This window comes from Lichenostomus cassidix, chromosome Z (assembly GCF_008360975.1).
Source record: "Lichenostomus cassidix isolate B80296 chromosome Z, HeHo_3.0, whole genome shotgun sequence".
NCBI lineage: Eukaryota > Metazoa > Chordata > Aves > Passeriformes > Meliphagidae > Lichenostomus > Lichenostomus cassidix.
This window is the reverse complement of record NC_139511.1, coordinates 20,581,203-20,601,225: the sequence shown is the minus strand read 5'-3', so window position 1 is coordinate 20,601,225 and position 20,023 is coordinate 20,581,203. Positions and strand designations below refer to the sequence as shown.

The 20,023-nt window shown below is 34.4% G+C and overlaps 1 protein-coding gene across 2 annotated transcripts in view; it reads left to right on the top strand.

Moving 5' to 3' along the window:
• Positions 1-20,023, top strand: part of CEP120 (centrosomal protein 120) — a 45,773-nt gene that overhangs the window by 8,921 nt on the left and 16,829 nt on the right. For both annotated transcript variants that reach the window (XM_085041901.1, XM_085041902.1), the window contains exons 7-19: positions 370-597; positions 862-1,069; positions 2,101-2,211; positions 3,449-3,626; positions 5,560-5,709; positions 6,549-6,731; positions 8,953-9,049; positions 9,141-9,293; positions 9,918-10,007; positions 10,429-10,521; positions 12,103-12,264; positions 15,758-15,880; positions 17,306-17,404. In XM_085041901.1, coding sequence (XP_084898027.1) covers positions 370-597; positions 862-1,069; positions 2,101-2,211; positions 3,449-3,626; positions 5,560-5,709; positions 6,549-6,731; positions 8,953-9,049; positions 9,141-9,293; positions 9,918-10,007; positions 10,429-10,521; positions 12,103-12,264; positions 15,758-15,880; positions 17,306-17,404 — 1,875 coding nt within the window. The remainder of the gene's footprint in view (positions 1-369; positions 598-861; positions 1,070-2,100; positions 2,212-3,448; positions 3,627-5,559; positions 5,710-6,548; positions 6,732-8,952; positions 9,050-9,140; positions 9,294-9,917; positions 10,008-10,428; positions 10,522-12,102; positions 12,265-15,757; positions 15,881-17,305; positions 17,405-20,023) is intronic.

The window sequence follows — 20,023 nt, the reverse complement described above, 5'->3', positions numbered from 1 at the left end:
AATGGTATCTAAATATGTACACAAAGCCTTCAAGTAACCTTTCTCGTTACTTCGCGGTCATGTATTTTATATGCTTATACATTAAAAGCAGGAATCTGTGCTGTGTGTAGAGGCCACAGACCACTGCATTTACCCTACTGAAGGAATGATGTGACAGGTACTCAGAAGTGCAGTGTTCTGCTACTGCCCTATTAGTGAGCAAATCCCACCTGCTCAAAAGTGATATTTCATAGTTGTTCTTATTCTCAGCTTGCAGGGACTAGGTTAGGGATCATAATTTGTTTTATTTATGCTAGTGGAGGGTGCACAGACAGTTCAAGTGCAAATTGCACATACCAGTTACTTTCTGGCACCTTTGTGTGTGTACAGATCCATCTTTGCTGTGGGGACCACTCTCTTGGAAGCACTGAAGTACCCCTGTCTGGACTACTGAAGAAGGGAAATGTGGAGATTGATCAACACCCTGTGGCAATAGAAGGACCATTTGTCCTTGTTCCACCAAATAGAGCTAAACAGAAACTGCCACAACTTCCTTTGGATCTGGCTCCTACTGTTGGGGTATCTGTAGTTCTTCAAAAGGAGAGCTTGACTGCCCAGGTATAGCTTATCCATTTATTGTTTGCTTAGACACTGTTGCACAATTTCATGTTAAAAAATAATTGGTGTTTCTAAGAAATATTTGACTGATCTTGGTGTTAAAACACCTGAAATAATTAATTGTTTTATATTAATAATCCTTTCATTGGCATTTTTCTATGTCTGAAAAATATATCTCAAACTATCTCAAACTATGAAAATGTCATAGTTGGAATTTTTCACTGCAAGCTATGATCAGTAAGAAAATTATATCATTTCATTCAGCCTTCGATTCCCTTAAATACTGCAACTGAACCCAAACAACCACAGGAGAAAATTCTTTCACCTGTTAGTGGAAAAACAGAAAGCCTACAGCAGAGATCCCAGAACGTCCCATCTCAAGCTGAGCAGTGTTCTTCAAAAGAAGATGTAGCAACAGAAAGTGAAGTAGAAAGTCTCAAACTTGAAAAAGGCACAAAACCAAGGAAAAGGGGTATGTGGTATATAATTTTTTGCCCAGTTGTGTGGTCTAGGTTCATGTTCTACTCATTTCTGGTAAATTTGTGAAGTACTACTCATTTGTGGTGATAAATTTTAGGCAAGTCAGAATTATTTTCATTAAACAAATAACAGAAGGGGTATAAATGTTGTGATTTGGACATGGTAGTTGTTAAGTACACTTGAAAGAGCCAGATGAGGGGCTTGGGGCTATGTAGATCACAAGCGATGTGGATGCTCATCAGCTTGAAAAATCGTTAACAGAAGTGTTTGGAGTTTCCTGAAGTTGTGCATGAGAAGGTTTAGTACAATGCCTATAAAGAAACTGACTTGCTCAATGAGATGAAATGATCTAATGTTAACATTTATTAAATAGAAAAGCTGGGGTAATGTGGGATTTTTAAGTTTTCTAAGGCATTTACCGATAGGGTAATAATTTGTGAAGAGAGATGTTCATATTGTACAGATTCCTGGGCAAAACCAAGCAACTGGGTTGTTTTGTTTGTTTTTATATAACCCTTTTGTTTGGACTTCGTAGCCCAAGGCCTTGGAAGACTTGTTTCTGATTTGAGGATTGAGTCATGGAGAAAAAGAGAAATAGAGATAAGAAATACTATAATAATAGAATAAATCTCAAAAAAATGTCATTTTGTTAAATGTTACTGAACATGAATCATCTTAAGAGATGGTTTATGAATAAAGCAGAATTATTTTTTTCTAATGATATTTGTATTGCTGGTCTTTTGGTATTTGTCCTAAAGACACCCAGTTCTGTAGAGGAAATTCTGTGTCCTAGAACGGGCTCTCGGGATTTGTCTGCTAATTCAGCCAAGTTTTCTTTTAATCCCAACTGATCTTATCTAATCAAGGATTAAGTCCTTTATATGGAATGGTAACAAGAAAGTATTGTGAACCTAGCAGCTGGTTTGAATCTCTGGTTATGAAATCCAGGATTGTGCTTTTTTATTAATAGTAATAGTAATTTTATGATTCTGTAAAGCATGTCATTTCACATTTATCTTTCAGGGCTGGTGGCTGGCTGCCCCCAAGATATTAACAAACAGAGTTTTGAAGAGCTTCCAGCTTTGAAATCACAGAGCAGAGAGAAGTCACCTCTCTTAGATCTGCAAAATCCTAGTAAGAAAAAATTTATCGAATTTAGTATATTAAATGAAATTTGACAATAGTAGCAACCTAAATTAATTGTAACAGTAAGCTGTATATACTTCTTGTTTTGTGATGACTTTAAAATTCCACTCAGCCAATTCTTTGCACCAAGCAACCTACTGACATTTTACCTGAATCACTTAAAATTGTTTCATTCCTCTTTTAACTAGCTGATGTTGAAGTATTATGGCATTTTAGTTTTTGTAATATTACTATTAGTGCAAACAAAACACTTGGAGGAAAAAGTAAAGTCAATGCTAGTAATGATGTATATGTTTAAAAATTACGAAAGTGGAAACATTTTAAATTCTGAAGAAAGCTTCAGAGCAAGTAGCACTTAAAAATGGCAGTTGAGTTCTTATCTGACAGTTTCTTTCCCTCTTTTTATAGGGGCTAGGTAGCCCAAATAGCCCTTGAATACTCAACCAAAACATACTAAACATTTTTCGAGAATACCTTTTGGAGACCTGTCCGTGGGACTTGTAGTTCAATGGTCTTTTTGCTCTTTGAAGGAAGTATTGGGTCTCATTGAAAGGATGTGACAAGTCTGGATGCAATTGGATAGGCAATCCATATTGCTTCTGCTTCCTAAATTATAAAATGGATGTCACAGTAGGTGGGTTCTGTGACAGAAGCAGATGTGCTTTGTACACTTTAGTTTGCTTCAATGGCTAAACCTCAGCATGGGGCCAATAGTGGATGCTGCCTTACATAAGCACTGTAACTGACCTGGTAATCTGTCTTTGTAAGTCCCTTAAGAAGTTCGTTAATTAAAACAAACCTCATAACTTGCTAAAAATATAATTTTTCTTATGCATGCCTTCAAGTTAGCTTGGATCAATTAATAAAAGCTGAAGTCTTACAGCATCTTTCTGAAGAATTTCATATCATGCATCTTAGTGTAAACTTTTTTCAGTGAGTTAAACTTACATAGCTTCAAAGATTAATAGAAAAGGAACAATACTACAATCCTTTCAGAAGATTTAAAGTATATTGGGGCTTTGGTGTTTTTTCTTTGGAAGCAATAACTTACAGAAGGAGTGGTTATTTTTCACAGTATTCATTTATTTTACAAGGAATTGAAATCTCTTAGGAAAGCAACCTATCTACTTGCATTTAAAATGAGACACTAATCTTTGATATATTTTGTTATTTTGGGCAGAACAAATTATAAAAGATGCACATGAATTCTCTTTTGTGTTTTCAGCTGATAGTGGTCCAGTAGCAACATCTCAGCCCAAGCCTGTGGGTGTGTCCAGTTCTTCTGAGCCTGTGTCAGCACAGAAAATTGTCATTCCAGCAGCTTCTCACCATTTTTGCTTTTCAATAGACTTAAGAAGTATACGTGGTCTGGAAGTTGGGTTTCCAATAAATTGCATTTTAAGGTAAAAATTATTTCCATTATTTTTGGCTAATACAAAGCCTTCATAATCTGAATGACTTTTGGCAGTGTGTTTCTTCACACCTTTTATGTAGCTGATTTTCAGTCTCAAAATACTTTAGAATGTTCATCTGGCTCATCACTAAACTGTGCATTAAAGATGGTGTGTAAAACTTTACCTTTTACTGTAATTTGTATTAAATTTCAATTGAATGTCTAAGCTCACATAACAAGCAACATCACTCTTTAAAGAAAGAGGAGAATTACTTTTCATGTTACTTTCTGGCTACATTTCTAGCTTGTTAGTGAATTTTTTTGTTTGTTTTTTTGTTTGGGGGTTTTTTGGTAGGTTTTTGGGGGTTTGTTTTTGTTTGTTTGGGGTTTTTTTTGGTAGTTTTCCGTGTTCCACCAAGAATCACTGTACTAAATCCGTTATCTTTGGAGAGACTTGTAGATACAGGGATAATTTTAGTGGTTTAAAAAAGAAATTCTACTTACAGGGTATTAGTTATTGATTGTGTAGTTGAATTCAGTGATTAGTAACTGTTTTTACAATTTGTCCTCTCATTTCCATTAGGGTCCTTTTGGCGTATGTGATGAAGTATATCTTTAAATGGTGATTCAGTTTGAAAGCATTGAATGTTTCTGGCTAGGGAGATGCCTCTGCATTTTCTCTGCCTTTTTTTCTGGCAGAGTTTGATTCATACAGTTTTAACTGGTCACCAGAAAGTTGTGGTACTGATTTGTGGGGTTTAGATTCTGTTTGAACTAGGTGGAACAGGTGTGGATGGGATGTAGGGGTGAAATATTTTAAAATACAGCTAATAGAGAGTGCATCATTAATGTCTTTTCGTACAGGCTACATTACTAAATAGTATGTGGAAAGCAACCTACAATGGGTAGAATTTTGTCAAGTAAAATCTTTCATGTAACATTCTAGTAATTAATTTGTTTCAGAACAGTAACAACAGATAGGTTTGGTTGCATCATGTGCTTGAAGTTTTATAGTCAGTGATGAACATGACAGGAAACTGAAGAGGAGAAACATCAGATACATAAATGTTAAGAAAAGTTGCAGGGTAAAAAATTGCATATTCGCTGTAGGTTGGAAGCATTATTTTATTTTGGTCTAAAAGAAGCTCTTTCAACAGCTCTCCACAAAAGGTGAAGTATACAATTTTTATGTATAGTGGCGTCATTTGATGGAACTTTTCTTTTGTTAGGGGCTTAGGAGCTTTTATTTTGTTAGCAGCTTTGTTAGCTGTCAGCTGGCATCATCAGTTTGAACAAAGTAAAGTTTAAGAGGTTTGTGGCTTCCCTTCTGTTATAGTTTATCATCCATTAAAATCCAATAGAGTAGTTCCAATAGAGTAGTTGCAGGCCATGTTGTAAGCCATATTGGTAAAATGATCTGACTTTCCTTTAAATCAACTAAGTTAAAAATTTATTTGGAAATTAAAAGCTAATGAAATTTTAGAATGGTTCTGATACTTTGAATGGTTCTGATAAGTATATGTGTACTTAGTTAGCAGTTATTGCATATTAGTTTAGGCTTAACTGTAAGTATAATTACAAATGTTCTCAAGTAACAATCTGCATGTGAATATAAATTTTTCTTCTATTTCTCTGCTCACTTATGTAATAATTGTAGAGTTTTAGTAAAGTATTAATTCATCTGGTTGTGAACATACAGTTATAAAAGCTTTTTTTGACAAAATAACAGCCAATATAAAGAAGCTGTACCAGTCCTGAAGTAAATGAAAACATGAATACTTGAGAACTAAATTCTACTGTAGTATGTACTAGTATAAGTGTTGCAAACTTTGATCCAAGTCGTGCTTTAGTAAATGATGTCTAAACTGGTTTTCTTTTTACAGAAATTATAAGAAATAGTTACCTATTTATAGAATTATTATTTTTGTTACTGTTTTTATTAGGTACTCGTATCCATTTTTTGGCAGTGCAGCACCTATTATGACAAGTCCACCTGTAGAAGTCAGAAAGAACATGGAAGTCTTTCTTCCAAAGTCATATTGTGCATTTGACTTTGCAACTATACCTCATCAGCTTCAAGATACATTCTTCAGGTAGTAACTTGTAATTTTTTATCTTAATTACACTTTTCTAGATTTTGTTGTAAATGCAGTCACATTAAGATTATCAGTTCAAGAATTTAGTAAATAATTCAGATACTAATGCCAATAAATACTTAATAGCCTACACTTCCGGTTTCTTTATTCATTGCATTTAAAGTCAGGAATTCTACAGTTCTTGATTTTATCTCTTTTATACTTACGTATTGTTGCTTACAGAAACAAGTGCAGTTGCTGTAAATCTTAAAAGTAAAGCATGAGAGCATAGTTTTTGACAAAGTACTAATTGAATTATGTAATTTTTCTTCTTTTTAATATGCAATGACCATATGATATCTTTGAATATACAGCAGGTACTGGGAAAGTAGCTCACAATGTTGAGGGCTGTGAAACAATTCTCCCAGTAATTCTACCAGCTTTTAATAAATGATTAAGATGTAAAAAAAGAATCATCAAAATAGAGGTATTTTGAAAGCAGGAGTGGAGGGAGACGTATTTTGAGTGACAGTGGCTAAAATTAATTTATAAGTATCTACAAATGAAGATGATCAAGTTCTGTTAACATTAGTCTGTCAGTCACTTTCACCGTAAAATTGTTATTCCTTAATAATTGAAGAAAGGAATGATAATCTGACTGAACCAAATGATGGAGAAGATACAAAGATAGTCTGTCTCATTCCTCTAAGTTACAGGCAGTAAGACCTGTACAAATTGTTTGACATTTGTAATCTTCACTGATTTGGGAAGTTACTGTCACAATATAAGATTCTTCTGAATAGGAATATTTCCTCTTTCATTTTATGCCTGACATTAAGCTCACATCTCTGTTTCAGATTGCCTCTGCTGGTTGAATTGTGGCACAAGGATAAAACAGCCAAAGACTTACTTTTAGGGGTGGCAAGGCTTCAGCTTTCGAATGTTTTGGCTTCATTAAAAACCCGCTTCTTGGGTGGGAATGGTGAACAATGCTGGCGTCAGACTTGTAGTGAAACAGTCGCTGTCACATCAACAGAAGGGTAAAACTATTTTAAAAATACTTAACTCCGTAGCAAGTTCTGTAGAGTTGTTTAATTTTTCTGTGAAAAGAGACAAAAGCTCTTCCTCCTTAATTTTTTGAGCAGGTAAACAGGCTGCAGAGTCCTGTACTATGGGGGTGGGGAATAGACATCCAAGAGATGAAAGGCTAAATTGCCACAATTCACATTGTGCAATGTCCACACTAATACCAAAGTCATTATAATAAACCTTTATATAAACGTGATCCTGGGTAAATTAAACTTCACAAACAGATTAAGAAATAAATAATTGAAAAAAATATTATTGAGGCACTTCCCTGAGTAAGTTACTTAATTACAGAAAGTGCTGATATTCCAGAAAATGGTTAATGTTGTTTGTCTGTAGTATGCTTTTAGATACAACTGACTTCTGTGAAAATTGGGAGGACAGACATATCCATAGAGGTTTCATGTTTAGGATAGTAGTGGGGGTTTGAGCTTGTGTACATCAGAAGGAGCAGTATTAGTTAATCTTCTGTCTGAAGATAAATGTTCATTTGCATAGAGCAGTGATGGGGTTTTATTTACATATATAGATATTTTTAATTTGTAGTTACTTCTATCCTGTGTCCTTGTTGAAGATGATTAGTGCTCACTATCAGTGTCTAGACACTCATCTTTTTCTGTGTGATGATGGAACTTGATTATGCCCTTACAAATAAATCTAATTGCTATTAAGATTGAGTTCAGTTTCAAACCTCAAATGCAACAGATAAAGTGTGTTATATTTAACTCACAGGAAACGTCATGTTAGTGACAAGTATACCCCCTCCTCCCAACTTAATAGAAAATTGACCTCTGGCTTTGTTTAAAATTCTATGTGAAAGCTAGTATGGCCTGATTCTGTGAAGAGTTACTTTAAGATCTCACTATACAAGGTTTGTACTTTTACCATTTGTTAAAGGAAACCTGGTTTTGCTCAAAACTTAACCACTAGATGGCATTCTCAAAATGTAATCAGGTCTGTGTTTTGCTTTGCCAACCCCTTCTTATCCTTGCTTTTGTTGGTGTAACCTTTTTCCACTGGTGTGTTAAACAGGCTTAGTTACTCAGATTTTTGAGGTCCACTAACATGAATCTTGTTTTCTTTTTTAGTCAGTGACTGACAGAAAGTTGTAAGAATTTAATGCAGCAATTTATTTTAACTTATGTGAAGTACAAGCTTGTATTGGGGTTTCATTCCCTTGAAAATAACTATAGAAGGCTGCACCTTTGTAAAAAGTATTTTAGTGTTGTCTTCTTGTATTTGCTGAAAGTCAGTTTCTGACTACAGCCATAGTTAATTCCTGCAGCATCTTGCTGCTTGATATGTTCTGCAGATTCCAGGTGTTAAGTAATTGCCTTTGCTTTCCTGAGTGGTTATCACTGAAATGACAGGTTTTGTTTTGACTAAGGTGTACACTTCATGTGAGACTTTTTGATAATTTCCAGTTACATGACTTCTGTGTATTCCATCTCTTAATATCTTTCTGTGCAGAAGACTGCCTTTGTTTGCTATGTTTTGTCTAAGATTAGAGATGAGACAGTTGAAGACAAACTGTTCCTTTTAAGCAGAAACTGCAGCTACTTACAAATTAATTTATTAAAATTCATGTTATCTAGGTATTGTTTCACTGTACAAGGGCAGGTAGATATTTTTACCTCTAAGTAGATTTAATGTGCCAGTACCCTGTGCTCAAGCTTCCAGAAATGTGTTTTTTAGTAATTCAAGGATGGCTTACTACAGATGATAGCAATGCTAAGTTACTTATATTGTGGATAACAAGAAGGTTACCATTGAAGTCTAAAAAAACAAAACTAAAGAAATTTAACGAGAAAATGAAGTCAGTAGCAATGCCTGTATGAGTAGTTATATTGTTAGAAAGATTTAAGACTGTAGGTACAATTTTGGATTATTCCCTTGCTGCAGGGATGTCTTGATTACAGTAATCTGTTAATTAAATAGGTTCCTAATGACAAATTAAAGTCAGAAAGCTTACTGTAGATTCATAAACTAGTCCCTAACTTAGCAATATGCATAGGAGAGGATGTTTGGGCTCTCACATAGGCAACTATTTAGAGATGCTGAGCTTGCACAGAACATCTAGGACTTCAGCTTTGCTGGTTTATGCGTTGTCTTAAAATTCTCTTTCTGTGCTTGTAGACAGTGTTCATTAAAATAACATTGTAATTCTGTTTATAGGTCAGGCAACAGAATAGCAGAACTTTCGTATGCCATCACCTTGGAAGACTACGGACTTGTGAAAGTGCAAGAAGTTATGGTGTCAGATTCTTCTCAAGTAAATTTTACATAAATCTTTTCTTTTTCCCCTTGAACGTTTCTTTGAAAAGTTGAGGTTCCAATGAAAAATCTACTCTTTATTATATCAGGATGTAGGTGCTGGTCAACAACAGCATGTTGCTCACATTCAGCCTCGTTGCGCCCTTGAAGACCATCCGGAGCCTCGAGAAACTCTGGAGTACAAGGCAGCACTGGAGTTAGAAATGTGGAAGGAAATGCAAGAGGACATTTTTGAAAATCAGGTTTTTACTCTTTATTACCTAAGTTATATGATTGCCAGAGAAGGTTCAGCAGAGCAGGTACAGAGAATAACATTAATTGTATTTTATTTTGGTGCTGTTTCAAGTAACAACTGAATTTTACTCATACAGAATATTGAAACTTCAGATGTAAACTAGTCCATCCACAGATTCCATGCTCTTAAGGAAAAAGGTTAGTTTTTAAGTGAGTGACTAAGGTGCTGAGTTTGAACTGCAGAATACCATCTCCACAATAAAGTACAGTAGATTCAAGATTAAAACTGTTGATGTTAAATGTTCTGTATTCCTTTAGTCTTATCTCAAAAACCATTGCTGTCTACCCTTGAAGTCATTCTAGGTGGTTTTAGTCATGTGCTTGTTTTTAAAAGATACTGAGAATTTAGTACCTATTTGTTAGGGTATTTTTTTCAAAAATGTGTTTACTTAACATTTTGTACTTCAGTGTAAGAAATATCTTTCATTATCAGAATCGTACCTTGAGTCATACAAGTCAGCATACAAAACTCTTTTTGGTTCAAGACTTAGCTCTGCTAGTACTTTAAAGGTGCTCTTTCAACAATTTTGATCTGGTTTTGGGGTTTTATTTTTTTTTTTCCTCTCTAAAAGCTTAAAAAGAAGGAAATGGTCCATATGCAAGCACTTGCAGAGGAATGGAAGAAAAGAGATAGAGAGAGAGAGGCATTAGTGAAGAAAAAGGTAAGGAAATTCCTCCTTATACTTGCTAAAAGTCTTACTTTAAATTGTTCTAAAATTGACAAAGTATTTGGTAATATGTAACAAAGGTTCTGTGCTCCCAAAGCCTTTACACCTATTGATTCACATGCATATAGTCTACAACAGTGCAAAGAAAATGAAAATTAGTCTTTAGTCATAGAGTATTTGTTAGAAATTCCTTAGGTTAGCTTGCTGTCTGTGGGAGCGTTTCAGCTTTAATTGCCTTTTACTTGCATGGTCAAAAAGCACTTCTGCAGCCTGCCTGTTCATGGAAACCTGTTAGAGTTAGAAGGATTCTCCTTTGCAAGTTCTTAATTACAAGCTGGAGATTTGTTTTATATGTAAGTTTCCAAATAAAAACTGTCAATATTTTATACTTTTTATTTTCTTCTCCTTCATTTAGGTAGCAGAATATAATGTTTTGGAAGAACAACTTCAGAAAACCCTGAGAGATCTGGATAAGCGAGAGAGACAGCTTTTTAGTGCTGAATCAGAGGTAAAAACTGGTCACATTACACAGTGCAATTGCTTTAGCTGCTTCTATAAGACTTGGGGTCTCACATGGTGACAGTTGTGCGCTGTGTGTAAGATCTTAAATAGCCACATTCATAGTGATATATAGAGGAGCACTAATAACTAAGCCAAATTTTGTTACAATTACACTTTTTTACTGAAATTGAAATTTGGTGACTTTTAAATGGGTTTCCAGAATTACAGAACAGTAAATCTTCTATTCTCGACAGAATTAGAGTGTCAGTGCAGTCATTTTTGTAGTACTAGCATATCTCAATTTTAAGTTTAGTTACTGCCAGGTGGCTGTTGTACTCGTACACAGGAATGCCTCACTTCAGAAAGTAATTGCTAGATTTACTGTTGAAATAGGAGAAAGTGACAAGGAGATTTGGGAGAAGCTCCAATTGTCCAGGTTACGTTATCCAATATTTTCAGAATTCCCACTTCCATTTATTTTTTTTTCAGTAGTTACAGGGTAAAAGAGGATGCAGGGGAAACCAGTAACTACCACTGTAGGGAACACCCCCAAACTGAGGAAGTGAGGTGTGACTTTAGGGGTGCTAGTCATGTAAAGACAAAATAAACTGCCTATTCTTGTATTTCAGAACAAAAATTACATAGGTAAAATACTATGGTGTTTTAGCAATCTAACAAACTTTCTCCTTCCTCTTTGTAACTCAGGTAACATTTTCTATCATATTAATCCCTTCTGTGCTTGTAACAAAATTGAGAACTCCCAATACCGGAAGCCTGTTCAGTACCCAGGCTATCTGTACCTCAAGGCACAGTCTGTGCTGTAAATAATGTTCTGACTTCAACATCTATGCAAAATAATCTGGTGCTCAGGTTTGGCCAAGTTTATTTCAGTCTGAATACAACCAGTTATTTTGAATCTCATGTATGTTTTTGTAAAAACTTTCTCAAAGTTTAGGGGGATTCTGACCTGAGAGTTTAGATAAGAATCCAAAAACACCTAGACAAAATGATGTGTTTAGTTAGCAATTACACAGTTTGGAAAATGGGCCATTGGAGAAGTTTCTATTCAGCTAGCAGTTTTCTGGGACACTAGCATGTTTCTAGAAAGTTCAAACACGTTAAGGATTGTTCTCCTGTTTAGCTTGATGAGAAGTTCTCTCATGCTCAGTTTGAACAGTGCAGTCTTAGTGACCTAAAGACATTTTGACTGTAGCTGTGACTTTCATAGTCTCTGCAGTGAGTTGGTGTATTTAGCTTTTCACTTTGTATTAGGAAGGTGGATACGAAACTTGCCTTGAGCAATCCTGTAGAATCATGTAGAATGTACAGAAGAGGTAGAGATAGCTGTTTTTACAATAGTCAAGCAAGTGCATGTTTCTAGCCCAGCTATAAAAACTGGCAGATTGTTAGTTAAACTGAAATTCAGTGAGAACGCATATAGTGAACATATGGACAATGGGAATTTTATTGTTTAATTTCTAAAATTAATAGCAGTTTTTCTGTCATGCATAGCAGTAACAGTTGTAGGAGACTTTAAAGTAAAGCTCACACTCCAGTGGATTAATATAAATATGTCTCTCTTTTTAAGCTTCAAAGAGTAAAGAAGGAGTTGCAAGCAGAGCATGAACGAAATCTGCAGGTACTTCAGGATTCTGTGCGGCGAGCCAGAGAGGAATGTGCACACCAGCTTGAGCTAGAAAGGTCAAAAATCAAACAACTGGAAGAAGACAAGCTTCGTTTACATCAACAGGTAAGTACACTTAGATTTTCTAATTAAAGTGAATAGTTTTCTAAGTATAGTAAGTTAAGCAGTGGTTTGGGGACAAGTGTATTTTGACAACTTTGTAATAAATAGGTTATTTAAATTATTTGGTGAGCTCTGTGCTGAGATCCATCCATGTCAGTCTTGCTCAGTTGTGGGGCCAGTTTGCAATACAGTGCTTGTAATTATTTTTTCTACACTGAAAATCAAGTTTCAATTAAAAGCATACCTTACATGAAGAAGTTAAACAGTAGTGTACAGTTCAGTAACTTAAAAAATTGTTAGCAATTAACATCTAGATAGTTTGACTGCAGTTAGTTTTATTCTTCTATTGCAAAAGAGTGTTTCTAATGTTCTTATTGGGACAGAGGGGGAAATGATCTTGTCATCACAGTCTTCTATTCTGAGAACGGTACTTTCTAAACAGAAAATCAGACCACATTCTGTTGTCCTGTAAGCTAGCTTTGGTGCTAACAGCAGGGATAGTCTAGCTATTTTTCTTGACTGTTAAACTGTAAAAGTTAGTACTTTTTCTTTTCAGCTGTTACAGCATTAGACACTCAGTTTGTTCTCAAATAGATTAAATCTTACTCATGTCTAAGTGTTCTGCAAAGTACTTGGTTTATGTAGATTAATTACTCGCTTTGGTGTTTTTCATGTCTGATAATGTGATAGTGATAATCCCATATTAGCTTTCACTGAAGAACTGTCAGCCAAAGACATATTTTTGTACTTAGGAAGAGTTGTGCTAGATTTTTGTGGTTTTTTTTTTAGTTCTGTATTGAACACTAATGTACTTCTTGTTAGCATATGTAAACTTCAGTACAGTGAACTTTTTAAAAATGTAGGTATTACAAAAATGCTGCTAACATTGAAGATGCTCATCTTGACTAATCTACTTGAACAGTCGCAGAATTGAAATGAGCAGTTTCAAACTGCAGAATGCAATCCTCCTCAAAGTGATAAGTGGACCACTTTTACATTCTACATGTGTTGTTGGCAGCTACCAGTCCAGACAAGGCAGCTGGTAGTTCTTTATGCTTAAGTGGCCAAATGCCACCAGCTAGTATTCTTTCATATTCATTGTTTTGGCTCCTGCTAACCATTTTTAGCTTCAACAGACCTTTTCTAAATAAAACATCACAGTCACTTTATTTTTCCTAATCAGAACAGACATACAGTTATGAGACCAAAGAGCATTTTGCTCAGGATTATGTTGCAGCAGTGGGTGGATTTAGAGGACAAGAAAATAAGAAATGGAGCAATGAAAAAATGCAATTTTGGTATATCCAGCAATACCATCAAGGGTTATATGTACTCTTCGCCACAGTCAGTTTCATGTTTACTAGCCATCAATGGAAGTTTTCTGCATGATCTCATATGATTCCTTTTAAAAAGTATTTAGTGTTGCAACATCCTGTGGCAATGAGTTCTAAAATTTAATTATGTCTTAAAATGAACAAAAAGAAGTTTTAAATATATAAGTCCGTTACTTAATAATTATGACTAATCCTTTAGTGCAACATACTGTTCTTGATTGCATAGGAGGCTGTCGTACCATCTCTATCCCAAACACAAGCCCCACTATGTTTTGTCTTGTTTCCAGAGGATCCTGGCTGCATTTCTCTGTGTTGTTCCTGCTATGCTTCAGTATGTGATGGTTGTTGCCACATATTCTGCATAAGACAGGCTTTTTTCTTTTGCTTTGTTGGGGGTGGGGTTTTGTTTGCTTGCTTTGGAGTTTCACTCTAGGATCCTGCTCTTTGTAATGTGCACAAGCAGAAAGTTCCTGTTGCTACCAGATGGGTCTCTTTTTTAGATCTTTTTGTGTGTGGAGGTTTTTTTTGTGTGTTTTTTCTGTAGTTGTTTTTGGGGTTTTTTTATGTGGAATGTTCTGGAATGAGTGATCTTACCTTTTAAAGGGATTTGTCAATACACAGTTTCCACAATTAGATGTTTATAGAACTCTACAATTTAACTTGTTAGGGGGTTAGCCCCTCTGTGTACAAGAGAAGATCCTTGAAGAACATCACCCTTACTTTCTGAGTAAGGACATTGTGCTTTATTCGTGTGATTTTTATAGTTTCCTCATAGTCCGCTGTTCTGAGGTGTCATGAGAAATTCAATTTTTGAAAGTGTTTCCAGAGCAAAACAAGAAGTTAAACATTGTCATAGAAGTTCTAGGGAGAGCTGCTATTTTTAATAGCAAAAGAAATTAGTTACTGTCTTTGTCATTGGCATCATGTCTGTATGTCTGCTTCAAAAAGAAATAGGTAAAAAGGAAAAGGTGATAAACAGCAATATCTTTTGTTCAAATTAGCTATTGTAGTTACGTGTGAAAAACAGGGGTAGTGAACTGTGGTTTTGTATGGCTCCCTCCATCTTTGCTTTCTTACATCTGTTCTGTAACAGTTACAAATGCAAAAAGCAGAATTTTATGAGAAAAATAGAGGTGACCCAGTTAGAAGATCTAAAGAATTAAAATATTGATGTACTAGTAGAAGTTATTGGCTTTGAAACAGAACTGAGTTCTCTAAACCATTTTCACCCAGTGTTCTAAACTGTTGGATACAATTCATGGAAATACTTGCGTTGCATTGTCTATACAATACTTGTTGCACTGTCTATGCAACACAGATACAAGAACATAAATACAAGATCAGCGTGTGAGATCATACTCTGTTGTTGAATACATCAGTTCCATCAGGTGTATTAAGGTATTTATAGTTGAATAATATTTAACAGAAGAGGAAAACATTACAAAAAGTTCTTAGTATTTTTACGATACTACAAAAAATGCTGTTAAAAATTTGACTTCCTTGCTTTCTTTGTAGCGAGTAATTAAGTATTGGCATAATTTTTCAAATTACCCGTTGTGTGTAAAAAGAAAAGCACTCACTTTATAAAAATCTTCTTGAAACTGTGGAAGTACACTGTGAGGGCAGAGGTACACAGCATTAAGTCATTAGTCACTGAAGCCTTTCTACTTCAGCCTTTCTTCTAAATCATTTGGCTGTACAAAGTATTAGTCGTTTCCTTTTGCAGACATTCCTAAAAAAGTTATGCTGTGAAATTGAGTAAGTAATAAAACTTCATATAGTAGATAACATTGGCTTTCTTTAAAAGATGTGTAAATCTTGGTAGTTATGCTTTCTATATTTCTTCTGCAAGTTGTTTTAGAAATGTGAACAAAAATGTACATAAATCTTGATCTTATGTATATGAGGACAGACTTGTTCTTTTTCTTTCCAGTACTGAGCAAAGATCCTCTTTAAAACTCTTCCTATTAAAACATTGCTGTGTACTATCATCAAGAAATCATTAATTATGAATGTGTAACTTTTAGTGTCTGCTTTATATCCGATAGCTGACAGTAAGGTGTTTGTTCCAGGAACTAAGAAGTAACTTACATTCTGTAATCTAATTAGTTGTCTGTGAATGAGGTTTTCTGCTAACTTGCATCTTGGTTTCTTTAATGTAGCTTTATGAGGCAGAAAATAAGCATAAGACTTTGGAGAAGGAGTTCCAGCAATACAAAGAACAGCAAAGTAGCAGACCAGAAATCCAGCTACAATCAGAAATAAATCTTCTCACTTTAGAAAAGGTATATTGGATTTTTCTAGTATTTTAAAACTATCACAATGATTCATTCACTGATAAGGGGGATATAGAATAACACTCTGTGATGAAGTGGTTAATTTATTCATTTTGGGTTTTTTTTTTCCAATTATTTCTTTAGAGTTTAACTATTCAGACACCAATAAGGTCAAGAGTGGCCTTACTTCTATACAGGAAGTAGTAATGTTGGAGACTAAAACAGGAAAAAACTCCAAACTATATATTTAAATCATGATTTATGATGGGGTCTCTGAACATTCTGTTTAGAAAACTAAAGAAAGATGAGGTTTTTCTTGAGGATTAATTTATGGTGTTCCATTACATGCATTTTCATAATTAAGTATTTCTGCAAAGGGAATGTGTTACTTATCAGTAGAGTGGAATCACTGTCATAAGTTGATTTCCTTAAAAGCCATACGTGCCCTCAGTAGAGAATACTCTTGTTTAATTAAAACCACAGATATGGGCATTTAATGCTCAGAATTATTGTGAGGTTTGAGTAAAATTTTTGGTCAAAGCTGAAAAAAATTAGGCCAGGCTTCTAGGCACAAAATACACTCAGTTATATGGCCAGTCTGTATGTTACTGCATGTTTCAATAACTTCTAATAATGCAAGCAACTGATGCAAAATATTTTTGTGTCCCTACGGACTCTTACATTAAATATTTTTAGATTTCCTGTTTTTGTTAGATGAATTAAACAAATGAGTGCATTAAGATCTTCACAAATTCAATGAAAATAATTTTTGTCAGATTAAAAAAGATCACTTAGATGTGTTAATTAAAAATACTTTTTTATTGTTTTCTGTGCTTCAAAAGTGTTTTAATTTCTTTTCATACAAAATACTTTTTGCATAGATAATAAAATGAATTTTTTTTAGTGGTAGAAGTTTCAAAGATTTATTTAGTAAGATCACTCTAGATACAAAAGTTCACTCTAGATATAAAGATTTTAAAGAATGGTTTGAGCAGATGTGTATTTCAGAGAAAAGAATGTAAGACCTATCTTTCATCAGCAAACTAACAAAATCTATGCACCTTTTTAGCAGAGATTTACCCATGAGCATTTTTGTTAAATTAGTGTTTACAACCTACTTTGAATAAAAAAGGGATGAGGGAATTGCTAATTTGAGAATCTTAAATTTAAAGGTTACATCAACAGATTTAGTGCTAAAAACTAATCTTTTTCTTTTTGTATAGACGGCCATCCAATAAAAATAAGGTTATATTTTAAACAAGAAAATGTTCTTCTGCCATAATATTTATGTTACATTGTATAACAGCTTTGGATGATGTTGTATATTACACTACATAAACACTTTTCTTAAACCAGACCCTTTGTATATATACATCTTTCAGTGATTGTTACTGCTGTTATTGCTTCAGCTGATATGATTTTAATTGCTTTTAGGTTGAACTTGAAAGAAAGTTAGAGTCAGCTACCAAGTCAAAGCTCCACTACAAACAACAATGGACAAGGGCTTTGAAAGAGCTTGCAAGGTTAAAACAGGTATGCTGGTCTCCCTTGGTCATATGAGACAACCAAGTTAATGTCATGTTGGAAGCTACTAGGATTACTGTTATCTACTGTTAGTTTTCATGTTATTTGTGTTTGTCTTTGTAAAGTAAAGCTCTGAGCTATGCTTTTAGCAAAAATGAGAGCAGCAAAACTGGTTTGTATTTGACTTGAAACTCAGGAAAAGCCAAGGCTCAGACCTTCAAAGAAGTCTGAAATAGTTAAAAGCCAATGTGATTTAAATAATAAATGTTTAATTTAATTCCAAAGAATGCTGAATCAGCACTTCCAGGAAAATATTTTGCCTTTTATCCCAACCATCTTGGTCAGGTATAGTCCTAATAACTGTTCTGTATTTAAATTGTATAATGAATGAAGGAGACAAACAAATCTTCTTTGCTTTTAATAATAATAGTTTAAGTTGTGATGAATGCTGTATAATGAAGAATGCTTGAAGAAAACTTAAACTGGAAGTGAAATTTTCCTCTGCTTTTGGAAATTCTAATCTCATGCTAATGTGACATGCTATTTTACTGCTAATAAAATAGTAGTAGTAGCAGCAGTAGCAGCTTCATCCTTGCTGTATCCATATTACATGTTTTTTGTCATCATCTGTCTTTCATGAATTCCAGTAAACGTTAGCTAGACAATGTGCCTGAGAATGGCTAGCATTTCCATTGGCCCTGACAAACAAATCAGTAAATCATTAATCCCAATTGATTAGTGAACAAACATTGACATGAGCACTAAGTTTCAGAATTCAAGTTTAGTAAAAAGTTTTTATTACCTGTATTCACACCTACTTCCTGCTTGAGGAGCAGTGTTGGGTTTTCTTATAGATAGTAACTGCTTCGTTCCTACTCACAGAATATTCAGATTTTGGAGAGTAAGAAGTTAAGCCAATGCTCTTCTCATTTATAATGCTTTTTTAATCTGTGTTTCTGTTTGAAGATAGTCAAAGCACACTATAATCATTATTACTAAGTAAAAACTAAGCTTCATTTGCAGTCTTCATATTGTGCCTTTTTGCCCAATGACAAAAGGAGTCATCTCCAATTTCTGAAACATCTATGCTTGAGGCGGTGATAGGAGGAAGAATATAAATCATACCTCTCTGATTATAGTTTCTTCAGCAGTCATAAAATATTCAGCCTATTTTTTCTTGCCATATTTAAAAATTCCTGCAGAATAAAAGCGAAGATTGTCACTTGCCACACTAACACTAGTATATCACTATCAGGTTCTTATTACAAATTTCAGCACCATAGACCTGATGATATGAATTTATTAACATATGTAGATGGTTTCAACTGAACCTCTTGCTGAAAGTCTGAACCATAAAATAAGTTGGCATGTACAGTGAATTATGCTACCTAAAAACAGAACAAACCCTTTCAAAGTAGTTTCTTGTGGTTTTTATACTTCTAGGCTTCATCTTATACTTAGTCTATTGATAAAGGTTTTAAGTGACTTTAAAGAGCCAAATGAAAGTTGAAGCAAATCTGATCAAAAACCGTTTAGTGTGTTTTAAATATAAATTTGGAAACTGTTGCTTAAGGAGCTCTAGATTTGCTTTAGTTCAGATGATTTGTGCAATTGTGCATAGTCTGACCAATTTCTTGTTTGAATTGGATTAGTACCATGTTAATTTTGCATTGCCTCTGGTGAATAGCCACAGGGCTGTAATCTGTGCCAGTAATTTGTCACACCAAAGCTCTCTAGAGAACTATACAAAACATTTGTGTAGTGAGGATTAGACGCTGAAAGCCGTATCTTAGATTGTTAATAAATGTTAATGACAAAACCCAGCTGGTAAGTCTTGGAAATGAGATCTAATGCTTTGTGCCCATTGCCAAAAAAATGTTTAAACATAGATTTCCATTACTTAAAGGTGACCTGGTGCAGTCAATTTGTGAATTAAAGAAGCATAATCTACAGGCTAAGCATTTAGTAAAATGCTCTTCTGATTTGCAACCATAAAAGTCAATGTTTCCTTAATTAAAAAGTTTTATTTTACTTTGGAACTAGTTCTTAGCACACATCTGGGATAGTTTTCTATTTTGCAGAATATGAGAGACACAGTACATAACTTAAAGTATGGGGCTGTTAATAGAATATGATCTAAGCTTCTCCATGGGTAGGATTTTGAATGCTAAACACAGTGCCAGTGTTACTGAAGTACCCAAAGGCAGATATACATCGTAGTTACCTGTGCTTAGAAAACACAGAAGTTAGTTAAATTTAAACAATTTGTAAAACTGAGTGACAGTAGATTCTACCCAGCTTACTTTTCTGTTGCTTGGTGAATGTGTGTATTAATAGTTTGTTTGTTATACCCATGTTCAGCTTTCAGGGAGACAAAAATGTCAACAAATTAGCTACATATCTGTGTACCCAGGTAAATATTATTTCTGGGGATTCAAAAACTCTTTCAATGTTTGCTGACTGGGTGATCTCAAAACTACACATATGAGACTCCCATATTTTTTTGTGTATGTGAGCATTATTACTCATAGGAGTCCAACTATTTACATGAAATTGCATGCATGCTTATTACACAGAATTTAGATACCACATTCAGTACCTGTCTGGGTGTAAGAAACATTGTATCAA